Source organism: Cynocephalus volans, chromosome 2 (genome assembly GCF_027409185.1).
Source record: "Cynocephalus volans isolate mCynVol1 chromosome 2, mCynVol1.pri, whole genome shotgun sequence".
NCBI classification, from domain to species: domain Eukaryota; kingdom Metazoa; phylum Chordata; class Mammalia; order Dermoptera; family Cynocephalidae; genus Cynocephalus; species Cynocephalus volans.
This window is the reverse complement of record NC_084461.1, coordinates 198,228,240-198,246,268: the sequence shown is the minus strand read 5'-3', so window position 1 is coordinate 198,246,268 and position 18,029 is coordinate 198,228,240. Positions and strand designations below refer to the sequence as shown.

At 41.9% G+C, this 18,029-nt stretch overlaps 1 protein-coding gene across 1 annotated transcript in view; it reads right to left on the bottom strand.

Moving 5' to 3' along the window:
- The window catches only part of SVOP (SV2 related protein), a 71,068-nt gene that overhangs the window by 51,718 nt on the left and 1,321 nt on the right, over window positions 1-18,029 (bottom strand). Inside the window, exon 2 of the mRNA XM_063087739.1 lies at window positions 290-450. Coding sequence (XP_062943809.1) covers window positions 290-450 — 161 coding nt within the window. The remainder of the gene's footprint in view (window positions 1-289; window positions 451-18,029) is intronic.

Genomic DNA, 18,029 nt, shown 5'->3' with positions numbered 1-18,029 from the left:
ATCATCATCACTATCATCATGATCACCACCGCCAACATCATCACTGCGCAATCCTCAGCCAATTGTTAGGCAATGAGGCTGACTGGCAGGGAATGTGATGCAACCTTGCCTACTGAAGTAAGCCATGTAGGCCCAGCTCACACTTCCAGTGTCACCCTTGGGCCCCCAGGTCCTCCCAACTGCCCCTTCAAAAGACCCCTCTGAGAGCACCACCTGGAGAGGCAACCCTTGTGCCTCAGAGCTGCTGACTGTGGCCTGGGATGATGCCCCAACTTCTGGGTCCTCTTACCATCAGTGGGATTGGCAAACTCCTTGGGCACAGCTGCCCCATCGTCCAGCTCAACAGCCTCTAAGCCCGCACGGACCCCTTCAATCTGGACCTCATGTTCTCCTGAAGCCGTGTCGTCCTCTGACCTTGCACTCTCACCTGTGCGACGAAATTTCACCACCCTACAGAACAGAGCAAATCTGGTCAAGATGGCTAGAACTCTCTCTTGATTGCCTTGCTGCACAGCTCGTGTGCCCAAGACAGGTGAAAGGCTTTTTCTCATGGTTTGCAGAGTTTGCATTTCTATTGAGTTGGACTTGTAGGGGAGGGAGTGACATACTTTGAGAATTATATATCAGAGCTGCCACATACAGTTGAATAAGTTGGGCACTGCACAATTCCAGGGGGTCCTATTCACATGATAAGCTATGTGAACAAGGACATTTTTGTTCAAAACCTGAACACTACTTGGAAGTACATTTGTTTCAGAATTTAGATTCATTTGTATGTAACAGTAGTACAAATTTGGTCACCCAAAGGTTACATTAGGCCCAGAAAAAGTTTAAAATTCAAAATGGATGCCAAAATTTTCAAATCGGGAGAATTCACATAAAAAAACAGACAAACAAACAAAACAACAGACTTCAGATGTCTCTTGAAAAAGTGGCCATCTGAGGCCCACAATCCAGCATGGTAATTGTGGCTAGATCTGGGCAGTGGTGTCCCCTTTAGATGGGATATGCACTCCTTGGTTGACCACAGTCTCCTCTTCTCCAAATTACTTCCAGCCCTGAGGGTCTTTTGCCACTTATCCCTACACTTGCTCTGTGTTCCTCTCACTTGGCCCTTTGTCCCATTTTGTCTGGCCCAGTAGGTATTTAAGTTTGAGACCCTATGGACCCCACTCCCATGCAATATGTTCCTTCAAACTATGCTGCTGCTCATTACTCTGGGAAAAGCCCTGGTTTCTCTGAGCAGCAGTTTCTTCATCTGGGACTGAGAGGAAAAATCACCAGTCTCCTTCCAACTTTTCTTACTTCTAAACACAAAACTCCTGCTGTCTGCCACCCATGTGGTGGGCTTTGGGGTCCTGGTACTGACAGGTGATGTGTTCTGCCCTCAAAGTCTCACAAGGGGAGAGCAATATGGAATGTGTAAGGCTCATTTCTATCAGGGCTTTGAAAAAAGTCTGGGGTGTCCTGCACATGAATAGCAGAGGGGCTTTATGAGCAACTGAAGAACAAATTTGATCAATCGTTTAAAAAGGTTTTTAAAAAGAGAAATACCTAAGTACAAAATATTACTGCTATTATATTTACTGCATTATTCCATGTATTTCACCACAGAATAACTGGCACAGACAGGGTAAATCTTTGGATTTCACAAGTATGGGGAACATGCCCTGCTTGTGAAGTTCTAGAAAAGACAGATGAAATGACAGCAATTTTGTAAATGCCTGGAAACTCCACTCCTTGGCAAGGCTGGGCTTGGAAAGCCCAAGCTGTCAAGCTCATCTTGGCTGAAAGTGTGGGGCCCAGCACAAAAGACAGGGTTTGCAGGCAGAACAGCTGGGTTTGAAGCCTGGTGCTAACACTTCATCCCATCTACCACCAACACCACCATCTACTAGCACTGAGCTTATACTCTGTATAAGTTCTAGCTGTTTCCCACATACTTGATCTGCACAACAGTTCTGTGAAGTTGGTATTATCATTACCATTTTGTAGACAAGAAAACTGAGGCCCCAGAAGCCACGTGACTTGTCCACGATCACATAGCTAAAGAGATATGCAGCCAGAGTTCAATCCCAGGTCTGCCTGGCTCAAAACCTTGTGTTCCTGGCCAACGAGAGGATACTATTTCTCCAAGTCCTTCTGTTGCTCCCCATTTACTCTAATTTTTTTCATAAAAAGGACTTATTTTGAAATATATTAAGCACAGAAAATTATATAGGTAACAATGAAAGAGAAATATCTTTGTTCCTACTGTCTAGCTTAAGGACTAAACGCTACTCTTAGGTTGAACCATATGAAGCGGCCAACATTTGACCGTAATTCAGTTGAACCCACCATGTCTCTTTCCCTCATCTTCATAGATAACACTCTTCCTTGATCAGAGAGCTCTTTACGAGCACTGTGACTTGATTTAATCCTCACAATAACCCTGAGAGGTGGGGACCGCTATCATCCCTATTGGATAAGATAAACATGTAGTCTCCCTGAGCCTCAGTTCACCTCTTTTATAAATTGGGTGTAACAATCATGTCATAGGTTGGATTCCCAAGAAGCAGAGCTTGAAATGAGGATTTTTTTTATGTGGTAAAATATATATAACATAAAATTTGCCATTTTAACCATTTTAAAGTGTATAGTTCTGTGGTATTATCACATTTACAGTGTTGTGTAACCAATGCCACCATCAATCTACAGAACTTGTTCATCTTTACCAACTGGAACCACGTACTCACTAAAACTAATTCCCCATTCCCCCCTACCCAGCCACTGGCAACCACCATTCTACTTTCTGTCTCTGTAAGTGTAATTGCTTTGGGAACCTCATATTAGTGGAATCATCCAGTGTTTGTCCTTTTGTGTCTGGCTTATTTCCCTTAGCATAATGTCTTCAAGGTTCATCCATATTGGACATGTGTCAGAATTTCCATCCTTTTTAAGGCTGAATCCTTTTGAAGGAAACACCATATTTTGTTTATCCATTCATTTGTTGATGGACACTTGGGTTTCCTCCACCTTTTGGTTATTGTGAATAATGCTGTAATAAACAGAGTGTACAAATATCTGTTTGAGTCCTTGCTTTCACTTTTTTGGGGGTATGTACCCAGAAGTGGAATTGCTGGATAACATGGTAATTCTATGTTTAATTTTTTGAGTAATCATCATACCATTTTTCACAGCAGATGCACCATTTCATATTCCCACCAATAACACATGAGGGTTTTAATTTCTCCACACATTTGCCAACACTTGTTATTTTCCATTTGTTTGGTAACAGCCATCCCAATGGGTGTAAAATGGCATTTCGTTGTGGTTTTGATTTTTGCATTTCCCTAATAGTGAGCAACTTTTCATGTGCTTTTTGGCTATTTGTATATCTTTTTTTGGAGAAATATCTATTCACGTCCTTTGCCCATTTTTAAATTGGAGTTGTTGTTGTTGTTGAGTTATATTTCTTTATGCATTCTGGATAGTGATCCCTTATCAGATATATGATTTGTGAATATTTTCTCCCATTCCTTGCGTTGTCTTTTCACTCTGTCGATTGTGATCCTTTGACACATCAAATTTTTTTATTTTGATGTAGTCCAATTTGTCTATTTTTACTTTTACTATCTGTATTTTTGGTGTCATGTCCAAGAAGTCACTGCCTAATCCAAAGGTATGAAGGTTTTCTTTTAAAAGTTTTATAGGTTTAGCTCTCTGATCCGATTTGAGTTAGTTTTTGTACATGGTGTAATAAAGCTCCAACTTCATTCTTTTTTTTTTTTTTTACGTGACTGGTAAGGGGATCGCAACCCTTGGCTTGGTGTCATCCACACCGTGCTCAGCCAGTGAGCGCACCGGCCATCCCTATATAGGATCTGAACCCACAGCGGGAGCGCCGCTGCACAAGCTCCCAGCGCCGCACTCTACCAAGTGAGCCACGGGGCTGGCCCCCAACTTCATTCTTTTGCATGTGGCTATCCAGTGTTCCTAATACCATTTGTTGAAAAGACAGTCCTTTTCCTTGTTGAATGGTCTTTGCACTCTTGTTGAAGATCATTTGATCAAGTCATTTGATACGAAGGCTTATTTCTGGGCTCTCTATTTTATTCCATTGATCTCTATGTCTGTACTTAGGCCAATACCACCCTGTTTTGATTGCCATAGCTTTGTAGTAAGTTTGAAATCAGGAGGTGTGAAACCTCCAATTTTGTTCTTATTTTTCAAGATCGTTTTGGCTATTCAGTGTCCCTTGAGATTCCATATTAATTTTAGGATGGATTTTTATATTTTTGCAAAAAAATGAGATGGGATTCTTATGCAAGTGATTTCCTTAGGAAGTGCTCTCAAGAGAAACCCAATGGAATTAAGGGAAGCAGGATAAGGCAGGGGAGAAATCTAAGCAAGGATGTGGTTCCTGCTGAAGTCTACTCTCAGCCTGATCCCACAGGGAACTCTGGAGTGTGAATCGTACAGCTGAGATGGTCCCACCAAGGGTGTGGGGTCTGGGCTGTTATACCCTCATCATCCTTGACCAGTCCTTGGCCACCCCATCCCCAGGGGTGGAGGGCACAACCTCCCAGGCAAGGTGACTCCCTTGCCCTAGAGCAACCCTCTAGAGAAGACTGCAGCTGTGAGCTGTGAACAGCCAACACTGGCAACAGTTGGGGGTGTACCAGCCAGGTGATGGGTACCAACTGTATCTGCGACAAATAAATCATTATATGAATTCATTCAAAAGCGATACATGTATGCTCCCTCATACTCCTTAGGTAAAAGCTTTCAAACCATACAGCTAGTATATAGCACTTGCTATAAGCCAAGAACAATGTTAAGCTCTTTATATTACCTTCTGTTACCCTGAAAATTAACCTATAATATATGAGTTAGGTACTATTTTTACACCCATTTTATAGATGAGGAAACAGATGCTCAGAGAGGTTAAGGCATTTGCCCTAGGTCACACAGCTTGAAGAAACTGAGGCTTCAGCCTGGTTGCCATTGGTATTAGAGTCCTTGGTCCCAATCACTGGGCATCAAGTCAGTGCCTCTCCCAAGCATTCACTTGTCTGGCCAGAACTGAGCTGGCCTATGTGGATGTGTTTGCCAGACAGTGGAAAATGGTGTGCTCTGGGGCAGGAATCAAAAGACACAGCTCAATTCCAGCCTGGCTGATAGCTCTTCAGACTGTCACTTAAATGCTGAAGTTCTCAAACTTGATGGAGCCTCAGCCCATCAACAGCTGATTATAATACAGATGCCCCCAGAAGGTCTGATTCAAAAGGTCTCTGCTGGGGACTAAGAATTTGCACTTCTAACACATCCCCAGGTGGTGCGGATGCTGCTGATCTGGGGACTGCTTTCGTGCATCAGAGGCAGACAAATAATTCTGCTGCTCCCCACCCCCACGCCTCATCATGAAGCAGTCATGCTAAAGGACCGAGCCCTGAGGAACCCCCAGTCTCGGGTGGCTGAGCTGGGTACCCACAGGCCACCCTCCTTACCTAAGAGACCCATGACACAGGACTCAGACAAACGTCCCTGCAGTCTGGAGCTGGGGCATCACTTACAGCTGGAAGGCAGATGATACTTAGTAGCAAAGCCTTAGAGAGAGACTGCCTTAGGCCCAGACATCTGGTTAGAAGGTGGGACCTGGGGTATCTCTTAAACAGCACTTGTCCAGCAAGAGCACAATTTTATTCAGAGTAGCTTTTGGGGAATGCTGATGGAAATTATGGGGGTGCTGTAAAGCCAGTGGTGTGCTTGTAAAACGGCTCTCCAATACCCGCCCCCCACCTCTGCAAAATATTGGTTTATAACATTTGCCAATATCCATGGGGTAAATACTCCATGATGGCCAACTTCAAGCTACTAATGGTTAAATAACAGGCTCCAAAAATTCCTGAATATTTAAAAATCTGCCCTCTAGAGCTGGTATGAGCAGGCTGTAACACATCACTGTAAAAAAATGTCCTCAAACTACTGACACATGCTACAATACAGATGAACCTTAAAAACATTATGCTGAATCCAAGAAGCCAGTCACAAAAGATCACATATATATGTTTCCATTTATATGAAACATACAGAGTAGGTAAAGTCATAGAAACAGACAGCAGGTTAGTGGTTGTCAGGGGCTGGGAGACTGTCAGAGAGTGGAGACTGACTGCTTAATGGGTATGGGGTTTCCTTTAGGGGTGATGAAAATTCACAACATTATGAGTATACTAAATGCCACTGAATTGTACACTTTAAAATGGTAAAAATGGTAAATTTTACATTATGTATATTTTGCCATCTAAAAAAAACCCCATTAACTCTTAGCACTGCCACAGATATTACTGGAATCCATTTGTTCATTTATTCAACAAATATCTGTTGAGCACCTGCCTTGTGCCAGGCCCAGAGGTGCTGCTGCAGTGCTCATAGTCCACATGGAGTGGGACAGGCGTTTAAAACACATGAAATGCTGCAAAAAAAAAAAATAAATAAATAAACTGGGTGCTGTGAAAGGCTTGTGGTGAGGATGACATTTCAAGTCTGGAACCCATGAAGTAAGGGTTGGTGTGAAATGGGTTTCAGGGAGGGAACTACAAGTGAAGAGGGCTCCCTGTCCCAAGAAGCAACCCCCAAATCAAAAACAAACAGTCCTCCCCCAGGAATTCACAGAAGATGTAAACATAGAGAACTGTTAGGGGAAGGAAGGAAATGAACATTTACATACAGTAACAATTCACTTTTAGGGATGAAGGGAAGGTCAATAGATCACTCTTGACTCTGAGGATAAAATGACAGGAGGAAATGACTGTGTGGCCTGCTTTTATCACATCTCCTCCTCAAGGACCGTCCACGGTGCCCCACTTTCTCTGTGACTAATAGTGACCACCACAACCCTTTTGGAAGGTAATTTATGATATCTTCGAAAATTTTAAATGCTCTGTGCTCCCACCCAGAACCGTTCTGCTGGCAATTCATTATAGGGACAGACACAGCAGGCAATGATTTACAATACAAATGACTGATATGGATTGCTAGTTTGCCACGTGCCAGGTGGAGAGTTCAGTGCTTTGTATGGTTTATTTTATTTAATCTTCACTGTCACTATCCCCATTTTTCAGATGAGAACACTTAAGCACAGAGGGGCTGGGAGATTGCTGAAGATCACACAGTAAGTGTCTAAGCCAGGCTCTGGCAAAGCCATCTGACTTCAGAGTTCCCACACCCTGCCACTCTGTGATATTCTCTTCTGGTGCTAGCCTGCTGTTGCAGCTTTGCTTGTAATAGCACAAACTAGAAACAATCGTGGGGGGAGAAATTAAATTGATTATGGCACATCCATTCAAGAAAATGTTAAAAAAAACTTTTAAGTTGATCTGTATCACAATAGCCAAAGGGGAAAATAATCCATGTGTTCATTGGTGGATAAATAGATAAACAAAATGTGGTATATCCATACAATACAGTATTATCCAGCACTTAAAAGGAAAGGAATTTTGACATGCTACAACATGAGTGAACCTTGAAGACATTATGCTAAGTGAAATAAGCCATTCACAAAAGAACAAATATATGATTCAACCTATAGGAAGAGGCCTAGAATAGTCAAACTCACAGAGATAGAAAGTAGAATAGTGGTTACCAGGGGCTGGGGAGAAGGGAGAGTGGGGAGTTAGTGTTTACTGGGGTACAGTTGGGGAAGATGAAAAAATTCTGGAGATGAACGGTAGTGACGGTTGCACGACATTGTAAATGTATTTAATGGCACTAACAGTGCATTTAAAATTGTCGAAATGTAAGTTTTATGTTATGTCCATTTTACCACAATGAACACATGCCTACGTGCACACACACACCCTCGTGAGGGTTAAGTGAGTTTGATGACCAGGAAAACCATGAGCATTTGAGTAAATATTAGCTTCCCTCCGACCAGCTTTATCCAAGTCACCTCTCTACCCTGAGCATGGAGTACATTGACCTCTGTAAAATGTGACTTTGAGAAAACGGCTTAGCTCCCTGCAGTTTTAAACCAGGATCTGTTCGCATTTCTTCTTCTGGCAAACCACTGGAGACCAGGGCACCTTTGCTGGTGCAAAGACAGAGATAAAGAGGGCCGTCTGACATTATACTCAGAAAGCCAGACTACATTTTGAATCAGTCGGGCTACTAAAAGTATGTAACAATTACATGAGCCAAGATTTCTCAAGAAAAAAAAGATGTCATATGAAAGAAAAAGAAAATAGCAGTGGCATATGTTAAATATATGAGGGCTTCAAAACAGCCTGGCTCACAATTTCTTGGCATTTGTTGTGTGTATATATATATACGTATGTATATATATGGCATATAATTTACCAAAATAGCAAGGAACATCTATTTTACATAATTTTGCTATTTAAGGCAGAGAAAAACTTGAGGAAATAGCTGTCAACTTAAAGATATTTTTTTTGGTACCATCATATAATTTATCTTAGAACCTTAAATTAGGGCCTGTGACTTGATTACAGTATTTTGGATAAAGAAGTTTTCTCTCTTTTCATCCGAGCTTCTGGACTTGTAGCCCTGGAGTTCATGAATCTATCAGACTTAAAAGGAAGCTTAAACTGAACTGTGATAATGGTGGAGCAGCATTTAAAGTCCTGCATGAAGAGAAGTGGTCTACCCTAGGAAAGAAGAGAGCCCGACTCTGGCAAATAGACTGACCTGTGTTTGAATCCACCTTCCCTTGCCATTCAGTAGCTGTGTGACCCTGGGTAGGTCACTTTACCTGTCTGAGTCTCAGTTTCCTCACCTGTAAAATGGAGATGGTAATTCCTACCTCACAGGGTTGCCATGGAGATGAGAGGAGTCAATGTACAGAGAGCAGCTGGAAGAACCTGGAACAATCTCTCAGTATTTTAATAAGCATTTATTGAGGGCTGACTATGTACTGAGTGCCAGAACACAAAGGGGAACAAAAGGGACATGGTTCCTGTGCCCACAAAGTGGGTGCTGTAGTTGGGGAGATGCTTAACATACAAGTAAACAGATACATCATTACACACTTGCAAATAAATGTATCTTGAGAAGGAAGCAAATGGAGTGCCATAGTAAAGAACCATTGGGGTGAGAAGTGGTCAGAAAAGACCTTCCTGAGGAGACTGAGGTCAGGGGAACAAGGACAGTCACACACAGATGGGGAAAGAGTAGAGAGAGCAGCTAGTGCAAAGGTCAGAGAAACAGGCTGGAGCATGCAGAGCTCTGGAGACCACGGTGAGGACTGTTAGTGTTTTCTCAAGACAAATGGATCACCACTGAAGGGTTTCAAGTAGCAGTGAGAAGGTGGAAGATGATCAGAGTTGAGTTTTGAGAAGGTCACACAGGCACATTCCTCCACAAGAGGAGAAATGGTGGAAAGCATTTTAAATATAGGTTTTATTATTATTTTGGTATGGTTAGGTCAAGAGATCAGGAGAAGAATGCCATTGAAAAGACATACTCAGTTATACTTACAGATCCCAAGAAGAAGGGGCATACCACACCATGGGGGACCACATGGGGAAGCACCAGGGACAGTCAGGAGGCAGAGAGAAAGCGTGGGCAAGAGCTTTTGTTGTGCTTTCCATGGAAAGGATTGGGAGAGGCAGGGTAAGCAGGCTTAGGATTGGCTAGCTTGAGTAAGTTTATCAGACTCTGGAGTATAGGGGCTGTCCTTAGATGTCTGGTACCTGGATCTGGGGTGACAAGGGCAGGTCAATGTGGCTGAGCATCTGAGAGCCCTGCAAGAACCTAAAAAAGGAGGTGGTAGGTAGGGTTTGTGGGCTCTGGATTGGTAGGTTTGCATATGAAAGGCACACTCGCTGGTGAGCTGTTTGCTATCTCTAGGAATTAGTAAACTCTGGGAGAGGCAGACATTTCAGAATCAGCTAGCCCCCAAGATGTCAAAACATGAGAATACAGAAAATCAAAGTCATGGTTAATACTGACATATGGCTAGAGAGGAAGCAGAGAGACCAGGGAGGAGGCTGTGTGGTCAGTGGCTTGGACTCAGGGCTTGCAGAGGTGGAGGACTGAAGCTTTCATTATATAGGAGTCCTTCTCTCTCCTCACATTTTTCCTATTAGTATAGGGAGACATCTTCATAGAGAGACTCATCTGCAATTCCTGAGCAGAGGGCCACAATATAACAAGGGTCCACCATTTTGGGGGAACTTGGTAAAAAACACTGACAACCAGCACCACTCAGTTTTGTTCCACATACCCTGGCTATGTGGCACTGGGCTTCTTTGGAGTCTGAAACCTAACCCCCTTAACCCTGGCCTAATGGAGTTAGATACTGTGCACTTGGAGCAGCAGAACCTGCCAAGGTCACTAACCTATGGACTTGCTTTGTCTATTTCAAGACAAGACCTGGGGCACTCCCTGATCCATGTGACTTGGAAAGAGCCTTTTCAGGGAACAGACCTCTGTCTTCAAATATTTGACGTCCTGGCATGTGAAAGAAGGTGCCCATTCATCTTGGACCCCAAGAACAGAGCCTGAATTTCTGGGTATAAGGAAGAAGGAAGCAGATTTCAACTCAATAAAAGGAGGAGTCTTCTCAAGCAGAGAAGTTCAGATATGAAAAAGGCTAATTTAAGAAGTAGTGGGCTCCCCTTCAGGACAGGGATTCCAGGAGAGACAGGTGTCCATGGGATTGGCTCAGGGGTAATGATATTTAATATTTATGCATCATTTCAACCTGCCAGGTCCAAGCCTGACTGCTATGAACTATCTTACATAACAACCCTTAACAACCTTTGGAGGGAGGTATTATCAATATCCCTAGCTAACAGACAAGCAAACTGAGGCTCAGAGAGCTTAGACTAATTGGTTCAGGTCTCTTAGACAGTATAGAGTGTACTAGAACCCTGGCTCAAGTAGCTCCAAAACCTGTGATCTTAACCGATCAGCCAATGCTTCTCTAACTGAGGCAAAGAACACCCATAGGGAACTGATTAAAATGTTAATTTCTGGGCCATACTGCAGACCTAATGCTTTTACATCTCTGCATAGGGGGCCCAAGAGTATAAATTTTAATAAGATGTTGCTGGTGGCCACATAAGTTTGAAAGTCACTGCTTGATGCCTTCTTGCCCTGAATTGGGGACATGGGGTATGAAGGGCTGGATGTGATGATTTTTAAGGTCCTTTCCGCACTCAAATATCTAGAAGGGTATAATTAATGGAAATTTTAGTTCTATGTGGATTTTATTTATTTGTATTTTCCTGCCATGCCCATCAACCTGAATATCAATGAGCTTGTTCCCTGGATAGTAGACCACTAGCTTATACTCTGGACCAAAAATAATGATAAAAAATCAGTAATAGTCAACATTCATGAAGCCCTTACCAGGTGCTGGTAGCTTTGCTAAGCACTTTATGAGCACTTCAAGGAACCCTTGTGTCCTATGAGGTGGGTGCCATTGCTGTCCCCACTTTACAGATGATGAAACTGAAGCCTAAAGAAGAAAAGTAACTTGCCCAAGGTTACCCATCAAGTTAGCAGGGAAGTCAGGATCTGAGCCCAAGTCTACTTGAGTGGACAGCCCACTCACTTAATCATTCTCTGACATGGCCTCAGTGGAGGAGGTGGGTAACTCTTCTGATTGGAGGAACAGAAGGCCTGTGCTATAACCTTCCAGGTAATTTGTCTTTGTAACTTATTTATTCACTCGTTCATTCAACAAGCATGCAGTGAGGACTTTCTCTGTGTCAGGCCAATTTCTTGCCCTCATTTCTGGCCTTTTACCAAAGGTACATTGAGGATTGTGGAAGATACACACATTGCTGAGAGAACACGTACCAGAGTTCCAACATGACTAAAATCAGAGAAGTGAGGTTTTAAGAGAGATCCGAAGATGCTCTATAGAGTGACCGAACGATTTATCATCTAAAGTAGAACATTTTAGAGCAGTAGTTCTCAACCTGGGACGATTTAGCCCCCCAGGGGACATGAGCAATGTCTGGAGACAGTTTTGATGGTCACAACTGGGGTGGGGATGGGTTTGTGATATCTGGTGGGTAGAGGCCAGGGATGCTGTTAAACATCCTCTGATGCCATAGGACGGGCCCCCACCACAAAGCATTATTCGGTCTAAAATGTGAATAGTATCAAGGTCAAGAAATCCTGGGTTAAGGAGTGAAAGAGATACTACTAATAGTTACTCCAGAACAATCGCCATATCCAGAATGATACCAGGCACACACATCTAGAGAGCTTAGAATCACAGTCTTTTAGAACTGAAAATGTCCTTAAACGTGACCCAAGCACCCCTTTATGTTTCAGGGAAGTTGAATAGATTGCCCAAGATTACATTATGATTCACATGTAAATCTGAATAATTCTGTAGACAACCCAGAGAAGACTTTGGCTGGGGCTGTAAAGCCATTCTGTAGACCAGCAGGCCCTGGAACAATCCTCCTTAAGACCAAACGCCACTCAAGCAATGACCTCTTTGCAAGAAAATTTTTTTTTCTTTGGCCTCCAGACAGCTCCCCTTATGTCACTGAAACACACATTCCTTAGGGGTGAAGCTGGCTGGCATAAAATGTAAATGTGTTTAAAATGAAGGAGTATGGGCCGAGCCCGTGGCGCACTCGGGAGAGTGCGGCGCTGGGAGCGCTGCGACGCTCCCGCCGCGGGTTCAGATCCTATATAGGAATGGCCGGTGCACTCACTGGCTGAGTACCGCTCACGAAAAAGACAAAAAATAAATAAATAAATAAATAAATAAAATAAAATGAAGGAGTATGAGTGGCTTTGAGCTTGAGGGTTTAAAGGCTTTGGTGCGTTACCTTTGAGGATCCCCAGGCTATTACAATAACTCCTTACTTTGTGCCTGAAGAGGGTGACAATGAACCCCTATCTCTCCTCCTTGGCCAGGGATCCTCCCCTTCTGTCCCACTGGGCCTCAGGGGGATGGGAGCCAGCGAGAAGTCTCACGTGTGCTTTTGCCACCTACTCTGATCCTGTGTTTCTATGCAGAAGTCTCCTCGGTTAGAGGAAACAGAAGCTGCTGCTAGCTCCTCCTCTAGAACTCAAAATACAAATCCTTACCAGGGTTAAGGAGGGCCCAAAGAGTTCACCTGAGACAATTTCAAGAACAATAGTCATGTAATCATTGCAGTATTATTCACAATAGCCGAGATAGGGAATCAATCTAAGTGTCCACCAATAGATGAATGGATAAGAAAATGTGGTATATACACACAATGGAATACTATTCAACCTAAAAATAAGAAAATCCTGTCACGTGCAACAATGTGGATCAACCTGGAAGGCATTATGTTAAGTGAAATGAGCCAGGCACAGAAAGACAAATATCACATGATCTCACTTATATGTGGAATCTAAAATAGTTGAACTCATAAAAGCAAAGAGAATGATGGTTACCAGGGGACTGGGGGATGGGGAGGATTGGGAGATGTTGGTCAAAGGATACAAAATTTCAGTTAGATGGAAGGAATAAGTTCACGAGATCTATTGTATAACATGGTGATTAAATTGCTAAGAGGGTAGATTTTAAATGTTCTCACCACAAAAACATAAGTGTATGAGGTAATGCATATATTAATTAGCTCGATTTAGCCATTTCACAATGTATACATATTTCAAAACAGTATGTTGCACACCATAAATATAAACACTTTTTGTCAATTTAAAAAAATAACTTTAAAAAATAGTCATGTAGTCAGTAAGTCAAACAGCTGTTCTCCCAACCTCCCTGATTCAGTCAAAGGGGGCAGAGAAGCAGAAGACAAATGTAAGAAACAAAGCTATGTCTGACCTTCCCAGACGCACTGAGCTGTTGAGCTGCTAAAACTTAACAATGGTACAGCAAAGTCTCACATACTTGGGATACATCAGATCCCCACCCTTGTGAAGCTTTCACTCTAGAGAGGAAATACAGACACTAAACAACAAATAAGTAAACTATATGGTATATTAGAAGGTGACAACTGCTTTGAAAAAAAGAAAAAGGAGAACAGGGTATGCGAAGACAGAGAAAGAAGTTCCTTTTTTTCCAATTATGGTAAAATACACATAACATACAATTTACCATCTTAACCATTTAAAAATGTACAGTTCTACGGCTTTAAGTACATTCCCATTTATATGCAACCATTATCACCATCCATCTCCAAAACTCTCTTTATCTTACAAAATTTAAATTTTGTTCCCATTAAACAATAACGCCCCATCTCCTCTTCCCACTAAGTCCCTGGCAACCACCATGCTACTTTCTGTCTCTACAAATATGACTACTCTAGGTACCTTATATAAGTGGAATCATACAGTATTTGTCCTTTTGTGAGTAGCTTATTTTGCTTAGAAAAACGTCAAGTTTCATCCATGTTGTAGTGTGTGTCAGAATTTCCTTCCTTTTTAAGGCTGAATAATATTTCAATGTACAGATATACCACATTTTATCTATTCATTCATTGGTGGACACGAGTTGCTTCCCAGTTTTGGCTATTGTGAATGATGCTGCTATGAAAATAGGTGTACAGATATCTCTTCAAGACCCTGCTTTCAATTCTTTTGGGTATATAACCAGACATGGAGTTGCTGGATCATATGATAATTATCTTTTTAATTTATTGAGAAACCGCCATACTGTTTTCCATAGTGGCCACACCATTTTACATTTCCACCAACAGTACACTAGAATTCCAATTTCTACCCATCCTCACCAACACTTGTTATTTTCTGCTTATTTTTGTTGTTGTTGTTTTTCTTAGAGTAGCCATCCATATGTGTGGGAGAGAGGGCTGCGATTTTAAAGAGGGTGATGAGGGTAGGCTTTGGTGAGAAGGTGGCATTTGAGACTGGATGAAGGTGAAGCAGATACCTTGGAGAAGAGCTTTCCAGGCAGAGGGGGTGGTGGATCCTGAAGCAGGAGCCTGCCTGGTGTGTTTGAGGAACAAGGCAGCCAGGTGCCTGGAGCAGCATGAGTGGGTGGGAGAGTGGAAGAGATGAGGTGATATGGGAGCCATGGGAGCGTTTTGAGCATTTGTCCTTTTAGGAGGAACATGAACTGATTTTTAAAGAATCTCTCTGGCTGCTGTGTTGAAAATGGGCTATTGTGAGGTAAGGGCAGGAGCAGTAAGATCAGCAAGGAGACTATTACAATCATCTCGGTGAGAGAGGATGGGGGAATGAACCATGGGATCATGGTAGAAGTGGAGAGAGGGGATTGGAGTCTGGGTATAGCTTAAGGGAAGGACCAATAGGATTTCCTGATGGATTGAAAGTGAAATGTGAGTGAAAGAGAGAAGTCTAAGTTGACTCCTAAGTTTTTGGCCCAAATGGGATGCATGGAGTCATCATATACTAAGATGGGTGAAGATGAAAGAGAAGCAACATGGACAAAAGACCAAAAAGGCATGTACCTTCACACCAAATCAGACATTTTCTGTTCTGCAAGGAAAATTATGGCTTCCAGGTGCTTTATTCCCCAAACAAGCTGGAAGATAAGGGAAACAAATACACAGTGGAGGAAGACAGGTAACACCAGCACCATTAATTGAGCCCTTACTCAGAGCCAGACACTGTGCTCACAGCTTCCCAGTGATTATCTCCCTGGTCTTTACAACAGCCCTACCTTGCAGATACTATCACTCTCCCAACTTTCCAGATGAACACCAAGCCTTGGGAAGATGAAGTCACTGGCCTGAGGCCACCCAGATGATAAGTGGCAGAGCCAAAGTTTGAACCCAGGTCTGCCTGACTCAGATCCCACGTTTTAACTTCTGCTGCTGATTAAGCCCAGCAGAAATCAGGGGAAGATTCAATGAAGTGATGAACTGAAGCTCAATCTCAAAAGACAGGGTTTGTAAGAAAGGAGAGAGAGAGAGTGGATTGAGCAAACATGAGATGAAGTCCCAACTCCTTGTCATGTACTACAAGACCCTGTATGGCCAGGTCCCTGTCGTCCTTTGCAGTCTTCCTTTGAGCCACCTGTTCATTTTGCTCCACTGGCTGATTTTGACAAACACCATGCTTTTTCTGACTTTAGGGCTTTTACCCATACAGTTCCCTCTGCCTGGAATGCTCCTCATCCCATCTCCTTTTCCTGGAAGACTCCTACATGTCTTTGGGGGCTCAGCTCAAATGTCACTTCCTCAAGGAAGCCTTCCTTTATCTTCCCCCACCCCATCTAGAATGACTATCCTTGCTGCACTAGTCCTTTATAGCACTTAAGAAAATTCTCACAATTATTTGTGCAGTGATGTGTTCAATGTTTGCCTCTCCCACTAGACCAGTGCTGTCCAATAAAACTTGCTGCAATTATGGAAATATTCTAGATTTATGCTGTCCAATATGGTAGCCACTAGCCACATGTAGCTATGGAGCATCTGAAATGTGGTTAGTGCAACGGAGAGACTGATTTTTAAAACTGCTCATATTTTATATTGTATATTATACTATATAAATTATTTCATGTACAAATCACATAATTTAAATTAATTAAAGTTTAATAGCCACATGTAGTTATAGCAAAGACATGTGGCTATCATATAGGACACTGCATCTCTAGATTGTGAGCTCCTTAAGGGCAGGTACCATTGTACCTTGTTCAGTTGTAGAATCTTTCATACCAAGGATGATACCCAAGTAAATCAATGAATGAATGAGTGAATCAATCAACCAATCAATGTATTCTGCAAAACTTGCTTTCAAAAAATCATCCTAGAAAGGGAAAACCCAGAAAAGTCTGACTCACACAAGGTCATACAATAAAGCAGAACTGGATGCAAAATCTCAGCTTCCGAAATCTTCTGTACATGGTCCTGTCCCTGAGTGGACAGCAGGTGAAAGATAAGGGTTGTTTGTTGTTTCAATGAACCACCCCAGAACTGAGTGAAGGTGCCTCCAAGTGCAAGAAAGGACTGTTTTCTTAGGCACCCGCATCCCCTTTCCCCCTCCCCCGACCCTGTAAACTACTTAGTGGGTTATAATCTATTAACACTCAGCTTCCTACAGGACTGAGCCTGTTCCAAAGTCCACTCTTGCCAACCTTCTACAAGGCACTCTGAATTTTTTTTTAACCATATTGCTCTCAGGAAATCTGCTGCCTGCAATCTGTGCATAATATTCACAGGGTGTTGTGTAAAAACATCTAAGTCGTGATTTATAACCCACTCAGATTCACTAGGCTGGTCCTTTTAGCTTACTCTTTTTTATATAAATTGAAGTCAACAAATTTCAGGGCTAATTCTGACTTCTTTCAAATATGGTTTGGTGTTTGCAGATTACAATTTTTGGAAGTCCAGCACAGAGAACCTACATATTTTGTTTTCATAAATGATTTTTCAGATATAATACTAATAATAGTTAATATGTGTTGAGTGCTTTGTGTCTGCTAAACATTTAGCATATATCTCATTTTATCTTTACAATAATCCTATGAATCAAGTACTATTATGATCTTCACTTTATGGCTAGAGAAACTGAGTCTCAGAAAGGTTAAGCTACTTGTTTAAAATCACACAGCAGAAAGTGGCAGAGTCAGGATTTGAACCCAAGTCTGTCTGACTCAAGAACCAATGTTCTCAACCAGTACACAAGTTGGTCTCTGTAATATGTATTGTATGTATTTATATTCATCAGAAGGAATGATCAAGAAACTTAACTATGGGGAAAAAGACTGGGGTTTGGGAAGAGAGAGACTTACTTTTCATTCTTGTGCTTCTCTTTGAGCTTTGTTTACCATATATACTATTCGGTACATTACATTATGTATTTATATAAGAAACTAAATTAAAATTAAAATTAAAATAAGTAAAAACCTCTTTCAATTTTTACTTTTTTTAACTAAGGAAGAAATTGTCATGATAATATAATGTCTATATATTAGTAGATTAAATATACACTAATCTTTTGCAAAGTTCATATGCTCTGACATTATCTGAAAATTTATCTCAGTACAACTGCAGTTCCAATATGTATTTTTATTCTGAGTACCAAATTTCATATTTCTGTCTTTGATATTTTTAAAATTTGAGGATAATAGTTTGGTTTTT